This window comes from Liolophura sinensis, chromosome 9 (genome assembly GCF_032854445.1).
Source record: "Liolophura sinensis isolate JHLJ2023 chromosome 9, CUHK_Ljap_v2, whole genome shotgun sequence".
Classification (NCBI taxonomy): domain Eukaryota; kingdom Metazoa; phylum Mollusca; class Polyplacophora; order Chitonida; family Chitonidae; genus Liolophura; species Liolophura sinensis.
In genome coordinates this window covers 682632-705616 of record NC_088303.1, presented here as the reverse complement: position 1 = coordinate 705616, position 22985 = coordinate 682632, and the positions used below count along the sequence as shown (strand labels likewise).

At 41.4% G+C, this 22985-nt stretch overlaps 1 protein-coding gene across 4 annotated transcripts in view; it reads right to left on the bottom strand.

Annotated features, from left to right (window-relative positions):
• The window catches only part of LOC135475400 (solute carrier family 12 member 4-like), a 120291-nt gene that overhangs the window by 25188 nt on the left and 72118 nt on the right, over positions 1-22985 (bottom strand). For all 4 annotated transcript variants that reach the window (XR_010445044.1, XM_064755283.1, XM_064755284.1 and 1 more), the window contains 9 exons: positions 14757-14942; positions 13878-14107; positions 12502-12704; positions 8284-8424; positions 7667-7765; positions 7144-7201; positions 6632-6750; positions 6281-6455; positions 3059-3157 (listed from right to left, as the gene is read on the bottom strand). Coding sequence is in view for 3 of the 4 variants with exons in the window: in XM_064755283.1 (XP_064611353.1) it covers positions 3059-3157; positions 6281-6455; positions 6632-6750; positions 7144-7201; positions 7667-7765; positions 8284-8424; positions 12502-12704; positions 13878-14107; positions 14757-14942 (1310 nt within the window). In the remaining variant the exon portion in view is untranslated. The remainder of the gene's footprint in view (positions 1-3058; positions 3158-6280; positions 6456-6631; positions 6751-7143; positions 7202-7666; positions 7766-8283; positions 8425-12501; positions 12705-13877; positions 14108-14756; positions 14943-22985) is intronic.

Sequence of the window (22985 nt, the reverse complement as noted above, 5' to 3'; positions counted from 1 at the left end):
AGGCTCCTGACAAATCTCATTATTTTATGTCTGTATAAATCAGCGAGAGCTGGATTGCTGCAGCAGATCTAATTGGTCAGGGATCTCACTGGTCAGGGATCTCATTGGTCAGGGATCTAATCGGTTAGGCATCTAATTGGTCAGGGATATAATTGGTCAGGGATCTAATGGCTTAGGGACCTCATTGCTCAGGGATCTAATTGGTCAGGGATCTCATTGCTCAGGGATCTAATTGGTTAGGATCTCACTGGTCAGGGATCTAATCGGTTAGGGATCTAATTGGTCAGGGATCTCACTGGTCAGGGATCTAATTGGTCAGGGATCTCACTGGTCAGGGATCTCCCTGGTCAGGGATCTAATTGGTCAAGGATCTAATCGGTTAGGGATCTAATTGGTCAGGGATCTCATTGGTCAGGGATCTAATTGGTCAGGGATCTCATTGGTCAGGGATCTAATCGGTTAGGGATCTAATTGGTCAGGGATCTCACTGGTCGGGGATCTATTTGGTCAGGGATCTCATTGGTCAGGGATCTAATCGGTTAGGGATCTAATTGGTCAGGGATCTAATTGGTCAGGGATCTAATGGGTTAGGGATATCATTGCTCAGGGATCTAATGGGTCAGGGATCTAATCGGTTAGGGATCTCACTGGTCAGGGATCTAATCGGTTAGGGATCTAATTGGTCAGGGATCTAATTGGTCAGGGATCTAATGGGTTAGGGATATCATTGCTCAGGGATCTAATGGGTCAGGGATCTCATTGGTCAGGGATCTAATTGGTTAGGATCTCACTGGTCAGGGATCTAATCGGTTAGGGATCTAATTGGTCAGGGATCTCACTGGTCAGGGATCTAATTTGTCAGGGATCTCACTGGTCAGGGATCTAATTGGTCAGGGATCTCATTGGTCAGGGATCTAATCGGTTAGGGATCTAATTGGTCAGGGATCTCATTGGTCAGGGATCTCAATGGTCAGGGATCTCACTGGTCAGGGATCTCACTGGTCAGGGATCTCATTGGTCAGGGATCTAATCGGTTAGGGATCAAATGCTTATGGCGGGAATAACACTTTAGTGTTAACAAAGGTCACCTCAATCCCCATTTAATGTAGCCTTCCTTGTGGTTTGATATAAATTTGGAACAAAACATTTGACATATTCACAAATCTAAATCACCAAAATTCTGTGTAAGTTCGTTCCGACAGAAGTTTTTACTTTCCACAATTGACAAGGGAGGGTTTTCACAAGGCAAGGACAGTTCTCAACTTTAAATCATGCCTGGTTTTCAAAACAGGAAACACCGGAATTCAAACTTCAAAAACAAAATTCAAATTGAGGACAAAAAAAGCCTTCAAATTATAGAGCTGCAGACACTCCTGAAACAGAACACAGAACTAAACACAAAATATGCAAAGATCTTCAGCGTAATAATGGCTTTAACAACAAAGCCTTTGATCTTTCTACATATCTGAAAGTTACACAAAATCCTTACTACTCGCTAAGGTTTAACAGCAAAAAAGAAAAAGACCATACTGTACATTTTATGTTTGTAGTCATTTCTGCCTATATTTTAGCTTGCTTTTGTTTGTTTACAGCACATTAACTATGGCAGGGATATGTGGTCTGGTGGTTATGTTAGGTTGGAACCTTGGTCTCCTGTTTCCTTACAGTACATTACCTATAACATGGCTACACATCAAGGGTAAACCTACCAATGGCAAAACCTGAACCTTGGTCTCCTGGTGTCCTGTTACCTTACCATACATTACCTATAACAGGGCTACACATCAAGAGTAAACCTACCAGTGATAGAAGCAGAACCTTGGTCTCCTGTTTCCTTACAGTACATTACCTATAACATGGCTACACATCAAGAGTAAACCTACCAGTGATAGAAGCCGAACCTTGGTCTCCTGTTTTCTTACAGTACGTTACCTATAACATGGCCATGCATCAAGGGTAAACCTACCCATGGCAAAACCTGAACCTTGGTCTCCTGGTGTCCTGTTACCTTACCATACATTACCTATAACACGGCTACACATCAAGAGTAAACCTACCAGTGATAGAAGCGGAACCTTGGTATAAAGTTGGGGATTCTTAATAAGGTCTTCAAACCACAAGCCATGTTCACAAACCCATAACAGATCAAGCCTAAACCTACCAGTGATAAAATCTGAACCTTGGTCTCCTGGTGTCCTGTTACCTTACAACACATTACCTATTACACGGCTGCACATCAAGAGTAAACCTACCAGAGATAAAAGCGGAACCTTGGTCTCCAGTTAGGGGTTCTTAATAATGTCTGCAGAGCACAGGCCATGTTCACAAACCCATAACACATCAAGAGTAAATCTACCAGTGATAAAAGCGGAACCTTGGTCTCCTGGTGTCCTGTTACCTTACAACACATTACCTATTACACGGCTGCACATCAAGAGTAAAGCTATCAGAGATAAAAGCGGAACCTTGGTCTCCAGTTAGGGGTTCTTAATAATGTCTGCGGAGCACACGCCATGTTCATAAACCCATAACACATCAAGAGTAAATCTACCAGTGATAAAAGCGGAACCTTGGTCTCCTGTTGGGGGTTCTTAATAATGTCTGCAGAGCACAGGCCATGTTCACAAACCCATAACACATCAAGAGTAAACCTACCAGTGATAAAAGCGGAACCTTGGCCTCCAGTTAGGGGTTCTTAATAATGTCTGCAGAGCACAGGCCATGTTCACAAACCCATAACACATCAAGAGTAAACCTACCAGAGATAAATCCTAAACCTTGGTCTCCTGGTATCACGATACCTTACAATACATTACCTATAACACGGCTGCACATCAAGAGTAAACCTACCAGCGATAAAAGCGAAACGTTGGTCTCCAGTTTGGGGTTCTTAATAATGTCTGCAGAGCATAGGCCACGTTCACAAACCCATAACACATCAAGAGTAAATCTACCAGTGATAAAAGCGGAACCTTGGTCTCCAGTTGGGGATTTTTAATAATGTCTGCAGAGCACAGGCCATGTTCACAAACCCATAAAACATAAAGAGTAAACCTACCAGTGATAAAAGCGGAACCTTGGCCTCCAGTTAGGGGTCCTTAATAATGTCTGCAGAGCACAGGCCATGTTTACAAACCCATAGCACATCAAGAAAAACCTGCAAAACAAAATAAACCATTGTAAAATATCTTCCAATGCCTCTACTTTTAGAAAAAGGCTAAATATATGTACTTTACAAAAGTTCTGGAGACACTTTTGAGGCTAGATGTATGTACTTTACAAATGTTCCGGAGACGCTTTTCATGTATATAAATGATGCGCACTTCCTGAAAAAAAAAAAACCCACATGCCAGGATCAAAGGCTTACCATGTGCCCCATGGCTATACAGAAGAGTATATAGTGTAAAAGGCTGCAAACATCGCTTCCAGCACTGATTTGGTCATGCAATGATGCTGCTTGTCTGGCGTTTCCTGGCATGTAGTGTGGTGGTAGAATTGTTTCAAAGTTCAAAATACAACAGCAACTGAAATCTGACTTAATAGTTTGTTGATTTGCAGACTTCAGCTTGCTGACATACTAGAAAACAGGAGCATGTCTGACAGCATGTCATGCTAAAGAGACCCAATCATGCTTATGTGAACGTTGATGTTGTATTCAAAGCCTTTTCACAGTGAGTGAGTGAGTGCTTGGGGTTTAACGTCGTACTCAACAATTTTTCAGTCATATGACGACAAAATCATTAGGGTGCACGTATGTGTAATGTGCCTCCTTATTGCAGGACGGATTTCCACCGCTCTTTTATTTAGTGCTGCTTCACTCAGACGACTTAACGAAGGCAAGTAAGCCGCCCCGCCCGAGCCATTATACTGATACGGGTCAACCAGTCGTTGCACTATCCCCTTCATGCTGAACGCCAAGCGAGGAAGTAACAACTTCCTCTTTTAAAGTCTTAGGTGTGACTCGATCAAGGATTGATCCTGGATCTACCGGTCCCGAAGCGGGCGCTCTACCAACTGTGCTATCCGGGCCGGTCCTTTTCACAGTGCAGTCACAAGGCTGTCTGCTATACGTCAGAGACATGCAGTGCCACATTTTGTGGAACAACCAGTGAGGAAGACAACTCTGGTCAAGAAAAGTTTACATGTATGAATGAACTTGATGTCAGTGTGAGTGCCTATATCACCTATGTGTACATTCAGATATCTACATGTAAAAATCAGAGAATAATACAATACAATATATGCAAAGCAAAATTTAAATAAATTAAATGCTTCACAATGCTGGTATCAAATACATGTATTTTGTAGGTTTGAAAAGATTTCACCCTTAAAATATTTTCATATTACCACATTTCTATTCATTTTAGATAACAAGCAAATAAACATTTACGTGCATGTGCAGATACTATGCATGGTGGCTGAAGATTTTTATAGACAGCAGCCCGTGTTAATCCATTTATGGCTGAGATGTTGTTACAGACTAAAAACACCTGTGATGATTCGAAGATTATCAGACATCCACACTGAAGACAAATTTCTTAAGTTAGCTAGGTGCTATCAATGCTATTACCTAAATGCATCATCAACTCCTAGGCCAATGCAAGATGTATAATCTAACATGCCACAGGATCACAAAACTTAGATTAGATTTAAACCTAGCTTTGTGAGTCTGGAGCAAGGTTTTCTGTTGGCAAACCATTCTGCTTGAAGCCTGCTTCCACTTACGGTAGGCCTGTGTAGGGAAACTGACCTTTGCCTACTGTGGTCACCTACATGAAGCCAGCTTTCCCTTACAGTAGGCCTGTGTAGGGACATTAATCTTTGCCTACTGTGGTCACCTACATGGAGCCAGCTTTCCCTTACAGTAGTCCTGTGTAGGGACATTGACCTTTGCCTACTGAGGTCACCTACATGAAGCCAGCTTTCCCTTTCAGACAGTCTGTTTAGGGACACTGGCCTTTGACCACTGAGGTCACACAGACTAAGCCAGCTTTCCCTTACAGAAGGCTTGTGTAGGGACATTGATCTTTGCCTACTGTGGTCAACTACATGAAGCCAGCTTTCCCTTACAGAAAGCCTGTGTAGGGACATTGACCTTTGCCTACCGTGGTCACCTACATGGAGCCAGCTTTCCCTTACAGAAAGCCTGTGTAGGGACATTGATCTTTGCCTACTGTGGTCACCTACATGGAGCCAGCTTTCCCTTACAGAAAGCCTGTGTAGGGACATTGACCTTTGCCTACTGAGGTCACCTACATGGAGCCTGCTTTCCCTTACAGAAAGCCTGTGTAGGGACATTGACCTTTGCCTACTGTGGTCACCTACATGGAGCCAGCTTTCCCTTTTAGACAGCCTGTTTAGAGACACTGACCCTTGACCACTGAGGTCACACGCACGAAGCCAGCTTTCCTTTACAGAAAGCCTGTGCAGGGACACTGACCCTTGACCACTGAGGTCACACGCACGAAGCCAGCTTTCCCTTACAGAAGACTGTGTAGGGACATTGACCTTTGCCTACTGAGGTCAACTACATGAAGCCAGCTTTCCCTTACAGAAAGCCTGTGTAGGGACATTGATCTTTGCCTACTGTGGTCAACTACATGAAGCCAGCTTTCCCTTACAGAAAGCCTGTGTAGGGACATTGACCTTTGCCTACTGAGGTCACCTACATGGAGCCAGCTTTCCCTTACAGTAGTCCTGTGTAGGGACATTGACCTTTGCCTACTGAGGTCACCTACATGAAGCCAGCTTTCCCTTTTAGACAGCCTGTTTAGGGACACTGACCCATGACCACTGAGGTCACACGCACGAAGCCAGCTTTCCTTTACAGAAAGCCTGTGCAGGGACACTGACCCTTGACCACTGAGGTCACACGCACGAAGCCAGCTTTCCCTTACAGAAGACTGTGTAGGGACACTGACCTTTGCCTACTGAGGCTACATGCTTGAAGCCAGCTTTCCCTTACTGAAGATCTTAGGGACATTGGCCTTGTCTACTGAGGTCAGGTGCATGAAGCCAACTTTCCCTTACAGAAGGCCTATGTAGGAACATTGACCTTTACCTACTGAGGTCACCTACATGAAGACAGCGTTCTCTTACAGAAGGCCGGTGTTAGGACATTGACCTTTGCCCACTGCGGTTATGTGCTTAAAGCCAGCTTTCCCTTACAGGCAGCCTGTGTAGGGACATCGGCCTTTGACCACTGAGGTCACCTATACGAAGCTAGCTTTCCCTTACAGAAGGCCTATGTAGGGACGCTGACAATCTTAAACATACTCACATAGTGATGATAGGTGCTACATAATCCAGACTAGCAATCAGAATTCCTATCTCAGATATGGCTGCTGTCAACAATATGGCTCTCATTGGCTCCCCTTTCTTCGTTGTTACCTTGAAGACGTTTAGAAATGGCAAAACGCCATCCTGAGCAATGGCCTGAAGCAGACGTGGGGCTCCTACAATCAGCCAAAAACACTTTTCTTTGAATTTTTTTTTCAAGTCCAGTTTTATGGTAAATTGCCTGTTACATGATTAAATGGTTAGCAGTGGAGCGCAATATAGAGACAAAATAGATTTTATTTGCCGCTATTCCTTATGCAAATTGAGGAAAACAAAGCACTTCTGATCTCACCTGTCAAACTCTGAAGCCCCGCCCCCACCGTGGAGAGAAAAGAACCGACCAGTATAACATAGGGGTGAGGCCAAGCAAGATTGGCAACTACCAAACCACCCCCAATACTTTCTCCAAATCTAAAATTTTGAAAAATACATCACAGAATTATCACGAATGTACATACCATTATAATAAAGTATGCTCTTATAGGTGAAATGTACAAGTGGTTTTCAATTAAATACGCTATTTCAAATAATGTTTTCATCATCCACCTCACAGGGCCATTTAAGAGTTTTTCTGTTAAAAGCATGATTTTAAGGCCTTCATTTGCTTCTGAACGTGCACATTAACTGGCCAAACTTTAAGTGAAAAACCATAGTTATTAAAATTTTACATTGTTCTTTTTCTAACATTTTGTTTGAGTTACTTAAGATCATAGTTCAGCTCTGCCCAGATGTAAATAATTTCATATGAGTTTTTGTTTTCAGATTGTCTCTGATCATGTAATGAATGTTAGATGGTATACCCACTTGTCTCTCATGAGTTCCCCTGTGATTGTCCCAGCAAAAAACAGGACACATGTCAAGTCTGACACAGTTAAGGAAGTGCTATGTATAAGTAGCACTGACCACCATCATCAAACACAAGGTCAATGGGCCCTAGTGCTCTCCTTCAGACTTTAGCTTACATTTTGCATATCCTTTTTTATTTTTCGCACTACACTGTATGTGTTCTGCTGGCAAAATTTAAAAGTCTGAGGTTAAAAATTAAATCCGTTAATAATTGTATATGTGTTGACGGTAGGAAAATACAGCCCCAAGGATGATGTGCAACAGAAGATTGGTTATCACTCCTCAGAGATGCAACCAAAACATTCCAGTTTTGACAGGATTTCAGCAAACGAAACAACTATTAAAAGACGCTCAAAAAAGTTGAACTCTCACTCAAGTCGGTATATTAACTGCTCTAGAGGTAATTAAACTGCTGTTGTACATGTCTTGACAATGAAGCATTTCAGCCAGAGTGCTTTGTGTGGGGTTATCAAAAGGATACACACAATACTGGTAGTGGCAATGGCTGAGATAGTTCCTCTGGGAATGGAGCCTTGAGCATCCGCCAAATCCCCAGAGCGATTTGAACCCGCCATAATTCCTGCACAGACAAAGGGGGTATTTATCATAAAACAATACATTTTTTTTAATTTAATAACTGAAGGGTCCCGGACAGTGACGTAATTCACAAGAAAGACTTTAGAAGCTGGTTTTCAAAACATCATGAACATGATCCAGTCAAGATTCCACAAAACAAAATCAAATACTGAATTACGTCAGAACTGGCTTTAATTGTGGAATGATGTCCCACAATGAATAAATGTCAATGTGAAATTCTATGCGTCTGTACATGAAGTTAAACACAGAAATCATTGTGTATCCATCATACTCCTCTTTAATCGTACAAAATCAACAAACTACACAAAAGTAACATACAAGCTTTACATTTATTCTTTTCAATCTCAACAGAATTTCAATCTGACCTGACAAATCAAATGATGATCAAATGAATTTTCAAACTTGAAACTATAAATGTTTCTCTCCCTCTGCTTACAACGGTATTACATTGTTAAAACTGCTCCAAGCTGGAAGTGGTAAGAAGGGTAATAAACCCCATACCTGTGACAGACGGAAAGAAGATGGCCAACAGTACTGTGAAGCTGGTGGTAATGTCTGCCATGACCTCGCCTCGTGACCTTGACGCTTCCTCTTCGGAACCTGGGATGTTCCCCTGTATGCTGTACTTGTTAAAGATGTTGTCTGAAGAAAACAGTTTCCTATTATTACAGCTGAAGAGAACAGTTTCCTATTATTACAGCCTGCTGCACAATCTTTGATTTACATTCAGACTGGATGACCATTGCTCTTTAAGTCATCCAAGCAGGCATGAGACAGCAACAAGGATGAAAAAGAGGAAACTATACACCACAACCATAATTTTGTCATTCTTAGCATTTCTGAATTAAATTCTGAACATTTTTCTGATGCATTTTTTTTGTATACATATAGAGGAATTCCTCCAAAAAGAGGACAAATCTCATGGCAGTCTAGTTGTCTAACAGAAGACAATTTATTTATTTATTTGATTGTTGTTTTAAGCCATACTCAAGAATATTTCACTTATACGACGGTGGCCAGTATTATTGTGGGTGGAAACCAGGCACAGCTCGGGGGAACACAACCATCCGAAGATTGCTGGCAGACCTTCCCACACACGGCCGGAGAGGAAGCCAGCATGAGCTGGACTTGACCTCACAGCGATCGCATTGGTGAGAGACTCCTGAGTCATTATGCTGCGCTAGCACGCTAACCAACTGAGCCACGGAGGCCCCCCAGCAGACTAAAGTCATCTAAGGTCTTGGGGTCTCACTCTCATAGCAGACTTAAGTCACCTAAGGGTCTCACTCTCATAGCAGACTTAAGTTGTCTGAGGTCCTGGGGTGTCACTCTCATAGCAGCCTTAAGTCACCTAAGGTCCTGGGGTGTCACTCTCCTCTCATTGCAGACTTATGTCGTCTAACATCTTGGGTGTCACTCTCATAGCAGACTTATGTCGTCTAACATCTTGGGGTGTCACTCTCATAGCAGACTTAAGTCGTCTAACGTCTTGGGGTGTCACTCTCATAGCAGACTTAGATTTTCTAAAATCTTGGGGTGTCCCTCTCATAGCAGGCTAAAGTCACCTAAGTCACCTGGGGTGTCACTCCCATAGCAGATTTAAGTCGTCTAACGTCTTGGGGTGTCACTCTCATAGCAGACTTAAGTCAACTAACGTCTTGTGGTGTCACTCTCACAGCAGACTTTAGCCGTCTAAGGTCTTGGGGTCTCACTCTCATGGCCGACTTAAGTCGTCTAAGGGTGTCACTCTCATAGCAGACTTAAGTTGTCTGAGGTCCTGGGGTGTCACTCTCATAGCAGACTAAGTCACCTAAGGTCATAAGGTGTCACGCTCATAGCAGACATAAATCGCCAAGGGTTTTGGGATGTCATTCTCATAGCAGACTTAAGTCGCCCACGTGTAAGGTCTTAGGGTGTCAATCTCATGGCAGAATTAAGTTTCCGATGGTCTTGGAGTGTCACTCTCATGGCTATCAACAAAGTTACATCCTTAAGTTGTGGTGCCCAAAATGTGCACAGATGTTTACTACGTTACACAGACTTACAGCCTCTTTCCTCGTAACTTCTTTAAATATATACATATATAAATTATATTTTACCACATAGTAACAACAGATTTTCTTCCCATACACTACAGCTGGATATTATTTATTTCAGGCAAACATCCTGTCAGGGTGTAATACTGTGAGAAAGACGCAAATTTTCCCTCTCCACAGAAATGTATATGAGATGTTACATGTATCCTTACCCTTGACTACAGACTATTGGCAAAAGAGACCCGCTACAAATTTCCTCTGCCCATTATTGGCAAAAGAGGCCCGCTACAAATTTCCTCTGCCCACTATTGGCAAAATAGCCTTGCTACAAATTTCCACTGCCCACTATTGGCAAAAGAGCCCTGCTACAAATTTCCTCTGCCCACTATTGGCAAAATAGCCCTGCTACAAATTTCCACTGCCCACTATTGGCAAAAGAGCCCCGCTACAAATTTCCCCTGCCCACTATTGGCCAAAGAGCCCCGCTACAAATTTCACCTGCCCACTATTGGCAAAAGAGCCCCGCAACAAATTTCCTCTGCCCACTATTGGCAAAATAGCCCTGCTACAAATTTCCACTGCCCACTATTGGCAAAAGAGCCCTGCTACAAATTTCCACTGCCCACTATTGGCCAAAGAGCCCCGCTACAAATTTCCCCTGCCCACTATTGGCAAAAGAGCCCTGCAACAAATTTCCCCTGCTCACTATTGGCAAAAGAGCCCCGCTACAAATTTCCTCTGCCCACTATTGGCAAAATAGCCCTGCTACAAATTTCCCCTGCCCACTATTGGCAAAAGACCCCCGCTACAAATTTCCATTGCCCACTATTGGCAAAAGAGCCCCGCAACAAATTTCCACTGCCCACTATTGGCAAAATAGCCCTGCTACAAATTTCCACTGCCCACTATTGGCAAAAGAGCCCTGCAACAAATTTCCACTGCCCACTATTGGCAAAAGAGCCCTGCTACAAATTTCCACTGCCCACTATTGGCAAGTGAGCCCTGTTACACACTTCTACTACCGACCTACTGGCAAGAGACCCTTGTTACACATTTCTACTGCCTACTACTTGCGACCGAGCCCTGTTACACATTTCAACTGTCGACTACTGGCAACTGAGCCCCGTTACACACTTCTACTACTGACTACTGACAAGAGAGCCGTGTTACACATTTCTACTACAGACTACTGGCGACTATGCCCCATTACTCATTTCTACTGCCGACTGAGCCCTGTTACACATTTCTATTGTCGACTACTGGCGAGTGAGCCCCATTACCCCCATTACTCATTTCTACTGCCGAGTACTGGCAACTGAGCCCCGTTACACATTTCTACTTCCGGCTACTACTAACTGAACCCCATTACACATTTCTACTTCTGGCTACTGTCAAGTGAGCTCCGTTACGCATTTCTACTTCTGGCTACTGGCAACTGAGCCCTGTTACCCATTTCTACTGCCGACTACTACCAACTGAGCCCCGTTACACATTTCTACTTCTGGCTACTGGCAACTGAGCACTGTTACACATTTCTACTTCCGGCTACTACTAACTGAACCCCATAACACATTTCTACTTCTGGCTACTGTCAAGTGAGCTCCGTTACGCATTACTACTTCTGGCTACTTGCAACTGAGCCCCGTTACACATTTCTACTTCTGGCTACTGGCGACTATGCCCCATTACTCATTTCTACTGCCGACTGAGCCCTGTTACACATTTCTATTGTCGACTACTAGCGAGTGAGCCCCATTACCCCCATTACTCATTTCTACTGCTGATTATTGGCAACTGAGCCCCGTTACACATTTCTACTTCAGGCTACTACTAACTGAACCCCATTACACATTTCTACTTCTGGCTACTGTCAAGTGAGCTCCGTTACGCATTTCTACTTCTGGCTACTGGCATCTGAGCCCTGTTACCCATTTCTACTGCCGACTACTACCAACTGAGCCCCGTTACACATTTCTACTTCTGGCTACTGGCAACTGACGCCTGTTACACATTTCTACTGCCGACTACTACCAACCGAGCCCCGTTACACATTTCTACTTCCGGCTAGTGGCAACTGAGCCCCGTTACACATTTCAGCAACTTTAATTGCATTACTAAAATGGCAAAAATTAATACAATAACTGTGGCCATCATCACTTAGAAATGAGTTGGATTTATTTATTTATTTGATTAGTGTTTTTCGCCCTACTCAAGAATACGAGACAAGGTTTGAAGTACTGCCATATGTGGCCCAAGAGTTTTTTATTCAATCCTAAATGAAAGATTTTGGCTTGATTCCGGCAAAGTGTAAACCATATGGGAGACACACATGTACATGGAATGTCACAAAAAGAGCACTATAAAGTAGACAAGAATACACACATGTATGTCTCTAAACAGCATTATTTATCTCCATCTTAATCCAAATTCATAGTCTGGCTGGACAAATGCCAGTGTAGCCAGAGCTGCCTGCAGATACAGAGTGGCACCTCTGCCTGCTGAACGCCTAAGCCTGACGCACTATGTAGGCTTCAGACTACCGCATGAATTCAGCTTGACATGCAACACCATATGTCTGAGCCATACTGATGACTTGTCTCTCTACCAGACAACAATAATACCGTAAAGCACAGGTACAGTCAGGGCTAGACTTCAGGGCTGATAACACCTGATCATACTTTACCGTTCACAATGCCGCTGGCAAGACCAGGGATGCCCGGAGCATTGACCACATCGTTTTCCTCATAGAATTTGCAGAGAGCTTCGTCAGTCTCATTGACACAGTAAGCCATATAGATCGGTCCATTGTCAGTTTTATTACACATGAAGACTCCGTTGTCAGTAACAAACTCCCTGGTCAACAAACGGTCACCTAGCATACAAATTCTGAAATACAACAGGCAAGACAAGACCTGGTCAGATGTGGTAACTGATCACTTGATGATTAAGCATCTAACAGATATACCATTTGATTCATTTTATTGATTGATCAATCATTTTATTGATACATCAGATGGTTTATAAATTGATTAATCATCTGAGCGACTGACCGGTTGATTATCACTGAGTGACTCATCATATAATTGATCGACACGGAGAAATAAACGTCCTAAAGCAATATAATCCTTGTTTTTTTGTAAATAACTTGTGGCTATCAATCAACAATTCCTCAATGTTTCCAAATTAAATTTGGCAATGGTAAAATACCTAAATTGAAGCTCAAGAGACTGATAGTTTGCTGAGGACAGATTTCAGATATGACAAGGGAGATATGATTGAACAGTCTCGAGCTATCAGTTGCTCGCTTTTCATAATGTGATGAAGATAATTAACCAATCAGAAACTTGGACACATGAACGCTTTAGGCTCGTATTTATAAACTCCCAACACAGCGCGCAAATGATCTCTGCCACAGATTATTCACTGCTGCACATGCTTTATGTTGGCGTACCTCAATAAATTAGTGGTTTTGGAACGCTATACATATATCAACACATACAACATCTGCATAACTGCAGCTTGCTTCGTTCGTTCGTTTTTTCATTCTTCTTTGTAAGTTAGTTTTACAATAGCTGGATTATGGCTTGATTCTCTGGATTCCCGTAAAAACTGGCAACGGGAATCCACATGGATTCCTGCACATATGCGCAAATTTCTAACCCTGTTTACTTCCAAATTCCCATGATATTATTCCTATACCTGTTTGCATTAAATCCTCTCTCATCACCAGTACATACACAGGAGTTGGGAACAACGTCTACATGTTCCTCGCATGATTTAGAGGCAGCAACAGAAAAAGTCTTTGCTTTTTTTGCTTTTTGCTTTTTAAAGTTTTTTCCATCCTCACTCAGAGTGGTAAAATAACAGCACTACACGCAGAATTTAACCATCAAATTTCAATACACAGACATTATAAATTCCTTAAGTTCTATGGAGCGCAACTTTTCACAAACATGTATGTTGATGATTTTGTGACTCTAGACATAACAAATTGACCATCTGGATGCTGTTTTATTTCAGTGACATTTACAAACCCAGGACAAGAGTTGATGATCCTACCTGACACTTTCATCGGGGTTGGCAGCAAAAATCCCAATATAAATAGATACAATTGAGAGAAGCACGCAAAACAGGGAGATGGGCGCAAACTTGCTGACAAAGCTGACGCCCACAAACACACAGATGATCAGAACGATCAGAAGGCAGGTTCCGTACACGCGGAAATTGTTGAAGGCATTGGCTACAATGGTTATGTCTCCAAATATAGATATGGATGGTGCTATGTAAGTCTGAAACACAAAACACGCACAGACGATGAAAATCTTCATTTCACATTTGATTACTGTTTTGTGCCATGCTCAAGAGTACAGATATATATTTCACAATAACATAAGGGATAAGTTTTAGGTTTACAGGTGGAGGAAATTTCACACAGCCCAGAGAAGCCACCTCAGGAGACAAAATTCCAGATTCAAAGCTGCAGCTATAAGTCAGAACTGGACACTCAAAGGCTAGGCTAGTGCAGGGAAAACCCATTAGACGCAATGGCCATCACAATAATCAAACCTAGAGATTCATGTGTATGCATTTAAGTCTCCTCAACATACCATGTGTTAAAACTTCAGCCGACAGTCCACAGGGAAATAACATATGATGAGGCTAATGTTAAATAAATAAGTTCTCCTCAGCAAAGCAAGTTTTAGTTCCTGACAATAAACTGTCCTCAAAATCACTCGTTAATTTAAATGTCAGTAGAGATGAAAATCAGAAGGGAGCATTTATACCCACAAAATGACACGAATGAAGAAACCCAGAGCACATATTCTGCACAGCCAACATGTATATCAATTACATCTGTGTTTGTTGTTTATCAATGCTTGTTGATGTTTATACACAAACTTTCAGAGGATAACCTTGTTTTAAAACATCAGAACTCACCACTAAAATTTCCACAGCACCAATAATATACATGGAAGATGCAACTGATGTGCCAAGGTAAAATAAAACCCCTACAGCTCCCCCGAACTCTGGCCCCAATGCCCTGGAGATCATGAAATAGGCTCCTCCTCCAGGAACCACCCCATTCGTCGCAATGGCACTCATTGAAATGGCTGTTAACATGGTCTGTAAACAAAAACAGGAATTATCAGCAGCTAATGGCTTAATAGTAACCATGGCACTCACTGACATGGCAGTTAACATGGTCTCTAAACAAAAACAGGAACTATCATCAGCTAATGGCTTAATAGTAACAATGGCACTCAATGATAAGGCTGTTAAATATGGTCTGTAAACAAAAACAGGAACTATCATCAGCTAACAGCTTAATAGTAACAATGGCACTCATTGATATGGCTGTTAACATGGTCTGTAAACGAAAACAGGAACTATCATCAGCTAACGGCTTAACAGTAACAATGGCAATCAATGATAGGGCTGTTAACATGGTCAGAAACAAAAACAGGAACTATCAACAGCTAACAGCTTAATATTAACAATGGCACTCAATGATATGGCTGTTAACATGGTCATAAACAAAAACAGGAACTATCATCAGCTAATGGCTTAACAGTAACAACGGCACTCATTGATATGGCAGTTAACATGATCTGTAAACAAAAACAGGAACTATCATCAGCTAACGGCTTACCAGTAACAATGGCACTCAATGATAGGGCTGTTAACATGGTCGGAAACAAAAACAGGAACTATCAACAGCTAACGGCTTAACAGTAACAATGGCACTCAATGATATGGCAGTTAACATGGTCTCTAAACAAAAACAGGAACTATCATCAGCTAACAGCTTAACAGTAACAATGACACTCAATGATATGGCTGTTAACATGGTCGGAAACAAAAACAGGAACTATCATCAGCTAACGGCTTAATAGTAACAATGGCACTCATTGACATGGCAGTTAACATGGTCTCTAAACAAAAACAGGAACTACCATCAGCTAACAGCTTAATAGTAACAATGGCACTCAATGATATGGCTGTTAACATGGTCGGAAACAAAAACAGAAACTATCATCAGCTAATGGCTTAAAAGTAACAATGGCACTCACTGATAGGGCAGTTAACATGGTCGGAAACAAAATCAGGAACTATGATCAGCTAACGGCTTAATAATGGCACTCACTGATAGGGGAGTTAACAGAAACTGTCAGTGAATGGCTTGGTAGTAAAGGCACTACATCATCTAGAAGTCCTACACCATCAACCAGTTTGGTCACCAGATGACCTAAAAGTCCTACACCATCAACCAGTTTGGTCACCATATCATCTCAAAGTCCTACACCATTAGCCAGTCAGGTCATCACATCATCTAAAACTCATACAGCATTAGCCAGTCAGGTCATCATATCATCTCAAAGTCCTACACCATCAACCAGTCAGGTCACCAGATGACCTAAAAGTCCTACACCATCAACCAGTTCGGTCACCATATCATCTCAAAGTCCTACACCATTAGCCAGTCAGGTAACCATGGCGTCAAAGTCCTATATCATTAACCAGTCAGGTCACCAAATAATCTAAAATCATACAATTAGTACTATAGCACACTTCATATGTTATTACTATAAACCCTATGCAAATCCAGCAAATTCCTGGTCCATAAGTGAGAGTCTATGAGGAAGTAGCTGAATAAAACATGGCTAATAAACAGTCTTGCCTTGTAAAAGTCATTAAAGTGTTATAAATGAAGTTGTAACAATGTTGCCAATCACACTAAACTCGGTAAAAGTCCATGTTGATTTGATCTAGACATGGACGTTATTTTATCCACAAAAATAAAAAAAACACCAAAATACACCCATTAATACCACAACATAAACATTTAGATATTTATTTATTTATCTGATTGGTGTTTAATTGCTATACTCATGAATTTCCACGTTCAGATTTTCCAAACATCCCATTAAAATACATGTAGCACATCATGTGATCTTCATGAACATGCTCAGTCATAAAAAGACATTGTTAAATCAAACACAGAATGGAGATCTAAAATCTTGGCAATCACACCGACATCTGTAAAAATCGATGCTGAAGAATTCTAGCCTGTAATGTGCTCTTCTCGCTGCGCACCACTTCCGCTAACGCCCCACAGTAATCACTTCCGCTAATGGCCCACAGTACACACTTCCGCTAATGCCCCACACCCACAGTACACACTTCCACTAATGCCCCACAGTACACACTTCTGCTAATGCCCCACAGTAATCACTTCCGCTAATGCCCCACAGTACACACTTCCACTAATGCCCCACAGTACACACTTCCACCAATGCCCCACAGTAATCACTGTCGGTCATTTTTATATTCACAGCTAAAAACTACTGTAGTTCACCTAAGGTTAACATTTTCCAAGAGAAATGTTTTGCTTCATTCTCAGTGATTCATTCAGAGTCATTTAGGTGTTTTTATGAAGTTTATTTACTCAGAAAAACTTATGTTATGGCGTCAAAAGTATCAAAAATATTAAATTTGTGCTACCTGTTGTGCAACTGTGTCGCACTAGCCGAAAGTCATAGTTAGCTGGTCAATGTACAACAGTAACTCTGCATCCCAGCAGACAAGGGCTAAAGGAATGAGAGTGAATTGCCAGAAACCATGGTTAAAGGTGTGTTAGTGCAATGAAACAGTGTGCACATGAATGTTTCCAAGAAATGTTACTGGTAAAAACCAGACTAAATTATCAATTTAACATACCTTCAAAAACTTTAACACTAAAAGCAATGGTGAGCAAAGTGTGCTCAAATTGACAATCTATACACAGTTGCTGTCATCGTCATGGATGCTGGGACAGTTCCATTTCGCTAATAAAATAGGGGTGGGTGTGGGGGGGGGGGGGGGTTGTGTTGTCAGAATTTGACAGCTCATATTTTCCGCAGACAAAGGCAAAATGAATTTACATATAACTGGTCAGGCAGTTAAGTTTAAAGGAGAATTATTTATTATTACCACCATCATGTGGCCAAAACGCACTTATACCGTGTATGAGATATAAGGAGGTGGCATCAAACAACAACCATCTTGGTACTACATCTAAACAACATGGGCAATGATGCCTTTTTTCAACGTTCTCTCCAAAAGCCGAGGAATGCTGGTATTACAAGCAAGCGATGACAGTGAACAGCTTGTGCTCGATGATGGCAGGCATCCCGTGATGCAGTACTCGGTCAGCCGTACACAAACCACTGTCTTCGCACCCCTGCAGCCACAGTTCTGAGGCATACTGGTGGCCTCTGTGGCTAGTGTCAGCGCGTCTGGCTCCATAGATACCGTCAGAGGCAGACAAGTTGCCTGAGGTCTGCGGAATTCGGCTCCACAGGGTCATCAAATACTCGCCAATGCTACCATCTCAGGCAGCACCTTCCATTCAATCTTCAAATGAATCTGCAAGTTTCTCCACGAAATGAATCGTTCACTTATGATATCTTTTCATTAGTTTGACTTAAAATCATAATTCCTCTGTCGACAATGATATGTTCAAATTTAAAGCTCAAACTGACATGGAGAGATGCTGGCGGGAAATGTGCATTTATTGATCAATAACTGTCATGTGCCTCGCTCTGATTGGATGATTTATTTCCCACCCGTTCCTTTGGCATAGGCTTGCCCAAATTCATAACAACACAACCTAGACCGTTACATATTAACAAAAGGAGACAGCAGTTATTTTGGGTGTTATTTTCCCCCCTAATGGCTCCATTATTTCAGAATAGTATATTAGAATAGAAATAAAATGTCGGTTGCCATGCATAACTTAAACGAGAAGAAAACTTAAATATCAAACAAATACCACTGAAAAGAGTACGCCTTTTCTCGCAGGTGCATGCCATAAAAAAATTCTAATATGTACCTCAAACTGATAAGTTATAAATAAAGTCAGCGCCAACATCTGCTGTGGGCTACTCCATTTTGCCTAAGAACTAGTCCTGAAGTCTTCTGTGTTCTTCGGAGAATTGCAGTCGGAAACTGCCGAAGTGCAGTTCGTACATTTCCGGTAGAACTCTTCTCCCCAGAAGGTAGCGAACAGTACAGTTTGTTTTCCGCTTGATGATCGAGACACTGGAATGTTGGACGTAGGTTCCAAGTTTACACGAACAAGCTGGCAGTTTTAATCACTCTCATTGGCTGAGAGGCAACACACCCCCAGCATGAATTACAGGGAGTTAAAGATGGAGGACGTGATGGACTCAGCGAATAATGTCAGCTTTGCCGTTTTCAGGTTTTACGTGTATGGCGAGGAAAAATCGCAAAAGTATGCAGCAGGCACCACCAGATAGAAAAAAAATGTGCTCTTTTCATCCTATAGTGTCATAATTTTAAGTTTTCTTCTCCTTTCAGATTTATACACGTTGTTGTTCAGTAAGTACTATTAATGTACAGCTGCAGCACAGATTCTGTAGATGTATGGGAATAATACATACAGTCACTGGTCTTTATACAGTCATCACAGTGACAAGTCACGCTGCTTGACTGATATCAGGTGTTGTATTCACTTTAGTCCAACAGCAGCTTTAACCCAAGATCATGTATCTGTACTAATTCCAGCCTATGATAACAAGTCGAGTCTATTTCGTGTTAATCCATCTCATTTCTATAAAGGTTTCAGGGTAAGCGCATACTGGAGCGGTGTGACATGACATGCCTTTTCAGCTGGGTTAGGAACAGTATGGGAGAAAGCAGGAAGTATAGAACATCACTAATGCTGACGCCAATTGTTTTTTTAGTTTGTACGGAGACAATGGAATCTCCCTTTGCCTCAAGGACATCCATCAATAAGATATGTGTGTATTTATAGCCAGGTAATCTTAAAGCTCTAAACAGCCTACATTTGCTGCACATGCTATGTGTGTAATATGTCATAATGTAACTACAACAACCAGCATTGCTAAATCTGATGGATATGTTACCTGTCAAATGTTCTACATGCACTTAGCTTGAGGGTTTGTATAGATCTACCAGAACTACACAATGCAGGTATACAACCAGTCTTGCCATCCTATTTTTTGTATACACAATAGATTTTTCAGGTTAATAATTCTGTTCTATGAGCTTTTGCGAAGAACGTACAACATGATCATCAACGACAAAAAAGAGTAGCAAGTGGTATATTGTTATCATCAAGGGCAAAAAGTGGGTAGCATGTGGTATATTATCGTCAAGGACAAAAAGTGGGTAGCATGTGGTATATTGTTATCATCAAGGACAAAAAGTGGGTAGCAACTGGTATATTGTTATCATCAAGGACAAAAGTGGGTAGCATGTGGTATATTATTATCATAAAGGACAAAAAGTGAGTAGCAACTGGTATATTGTTATCATAAAGGACAAAAAGTGGGTAGCAACTGGTATATTGTTATCATAAAGGACAAAAAGTGGGTAGCAACTGGTATATTGTTATCATCTGGTATATTGTTATCATAAAGGACAAAAAGTGGGTAGCAACTGGTATATTGTTATCATCAAGGACAAAAGTGAGTAGCAACTGGTATATTGTTGTCATCAAGGACAAAAGTGGGTAGCATGTGGTATATTATTATCATCAAGGGCGAAAAGTGGGTAGCATGTGGTATATTATCATCAAGGACAAAAAGTGGGTAGCAACTGGTATATTGTTATCATCAAGGACAAAAAGTGGGTAGCAACTGGTATATTGTTATCATAAAGGACAAAAAGTGGGTAGCAACTGGTATACTGTTATCATCAAGGACAAAAAGTGGGTAGCATGTGGTATATTATTATCATAAAGGACAAAAAGTGGGTAGCAACTGGTATATTGTTATCATAAAGGACAAAAAGTGGGTAGCAACTGGTATATTGTTATCATCTGGTATATTGTTATCATAAAGGACAAAAAGTGGGTAGCAACTGGTATATTGTTATCATCAAGGACAAAAGTGAGTAGCAACTGGTATATTGTTATCATCAAGGACAAAAGTGGGTAGCATGTGGTATATTATTATCATCAAGGGCAAAAAGTGAGTAGCAACTGGTATATTGTTATCATCAAGGGCAAAAAGTGAGTAGCAACTGGTATATTGTTATCATAAAGGACAAAAAGTGGGTAGCAACTGGTATATTGTTATCATAAAGGACAACAAGTGGGTAGCATGTGGTATATTGTTATCATCAAGGACAAAAAGTGGGTAGCAACTGGTATATTGTTATCATCAGGGACAAAAGTGGGTAGCATGTGGTATATTGTTATCATCAAGGGCAAAAAGTGAGTAGCAACTGGTATATTGTTATCATCAAGGGCAAAAAGTGAGTAGCAACTGGTATATTGTTATCATCAAGGACAAAAGTGAGTAGCAACTAGTATATTGTTATCATCAAGGACAAAAAGTGGGTAGCATGTGGTATATTGTTATCATCAAGGGCAAAAAGTGGGTAGCAACTGGTATATTGTTATCATCAAGGACAAAAGTGGGTAGCATGTGGTATATTATTATCATAAAGGACAAAAAGTGAGTAGCAACTGGTATATTGTTACCACATTTATATTACACATTATTACATCTCAAACCCAGAATTAAACTTCAAAAACTAAATGAAGGTGTCACAGTCAGGACTTTCACTACTTCCACTACTGGCTACATGGCTACTACACAGCTGTATCACTCTCTGGTACATATAATCACATCAGTCCTCTAATTCTGCCATCTGAATACTCATTTTGCTCTGTTTTGCCCTGTATGTACTGGCACACATTTAGGGGTGTTGCATGCAGCATAATTATAAGGTTCAATGAACTTAAACATTCTCAAAACACGTCTCAGGAATATGCTACTGGCATTTTGAATTCCTTATTTATTTTACTGCTGTTATGCCATACATCAGAATTTTTTATTCATTCAGTTAATTTTACATTTCTTTGATAGGCTTCTGCCTAGCTGCAGCATTTCATGGGCCTCAGCCAAACAGAAGTATTGGAATGGCCAGTTTTATGTGTGGGAGAAAACCAGTTGGCGGAGTGTAAACCACCAACCTTTGGCAAGTTACTGAACTTTCCCACACCACAAATGTGAAAGTTTTCAATGAACAAAAGGCCGCGTAAATGCCCGCACATCACCCTCAACCACTTATTATCACCCTCAACCACTTATTATCACCTCCACCACTTATTATCACCCTGATTCGCTTACTATCACCCTCCACCACTTAAAATCACCAAGCAGCACAAGCAGTCCTTGAATCTGTACTGTGTCTATACTTCTTCTCATACAGCAGATGAGCACAATAAAGAAGGCCTAAATACTGTACTATATTGTCTATACTTAATGTCAAATGGCAGATAAGCATAATAAAGGAGCACAATAAAGAAGGCCTAAATACTGTACTATATTGTCTATACTTAATGTCAAATGGCAGATAAGCATAATAAAGGAGCACAATAAAGAAGGCCTAAATACTGTACTATATTGTCTGTACTTAATGTCAAATGGCAGATAAGCATAATAAAGGAGCACAATAAAGAAGGCCTAAATACTGTACTATATTGTCTATACTTAATGTCAAATGGCAGATAAGCATAATAAAGGAGCACAATAAAGAAGGCCTAAATACTGTACTATATTGTCTATACTTACTGTCAACTGGCAGATAAGCATAATAAAGGAGCACAATAAAGAAGGCCTAAATACTGTACTATATTGCCCATACTTACTGTCACAAAGCAGATGAGCACAATACTGACTACTTATCTGATTAGTGTTTTACGCCGTACTCAAGAATACTCCACTTATACGATGGCGGCCAGCATTATCGTAGGAGGAAAGTGGGCAGAGCCCGCAGGAAACCCACAGCCATAAACAGGTTGCTTGCACACCTTCCCATGTACGGCTGGAGAGGAAGCCAGCATGAGCTCGACTTGAACTCACAGCAATCGCTTTGGTGGGAGGTTTCTGGGTTATTGTGTCATGCTGGCGTGCTAACCCCTTCCGCCACTGAGGCCCCCACAATAAAGAAGCCCTCAATATTGTACTGTATTATCTATACTTACTGTCATACAGCAGATGAGCACAGCCCAGAAGCCCTCAATACCGTACTGCACTGTCTATACTTACTGTCATACAGTGGATGAACACAGCATAGAAGCCCTGAACAATGTACTATAATTACTATACTTACACAGTAGATGAGCACAGC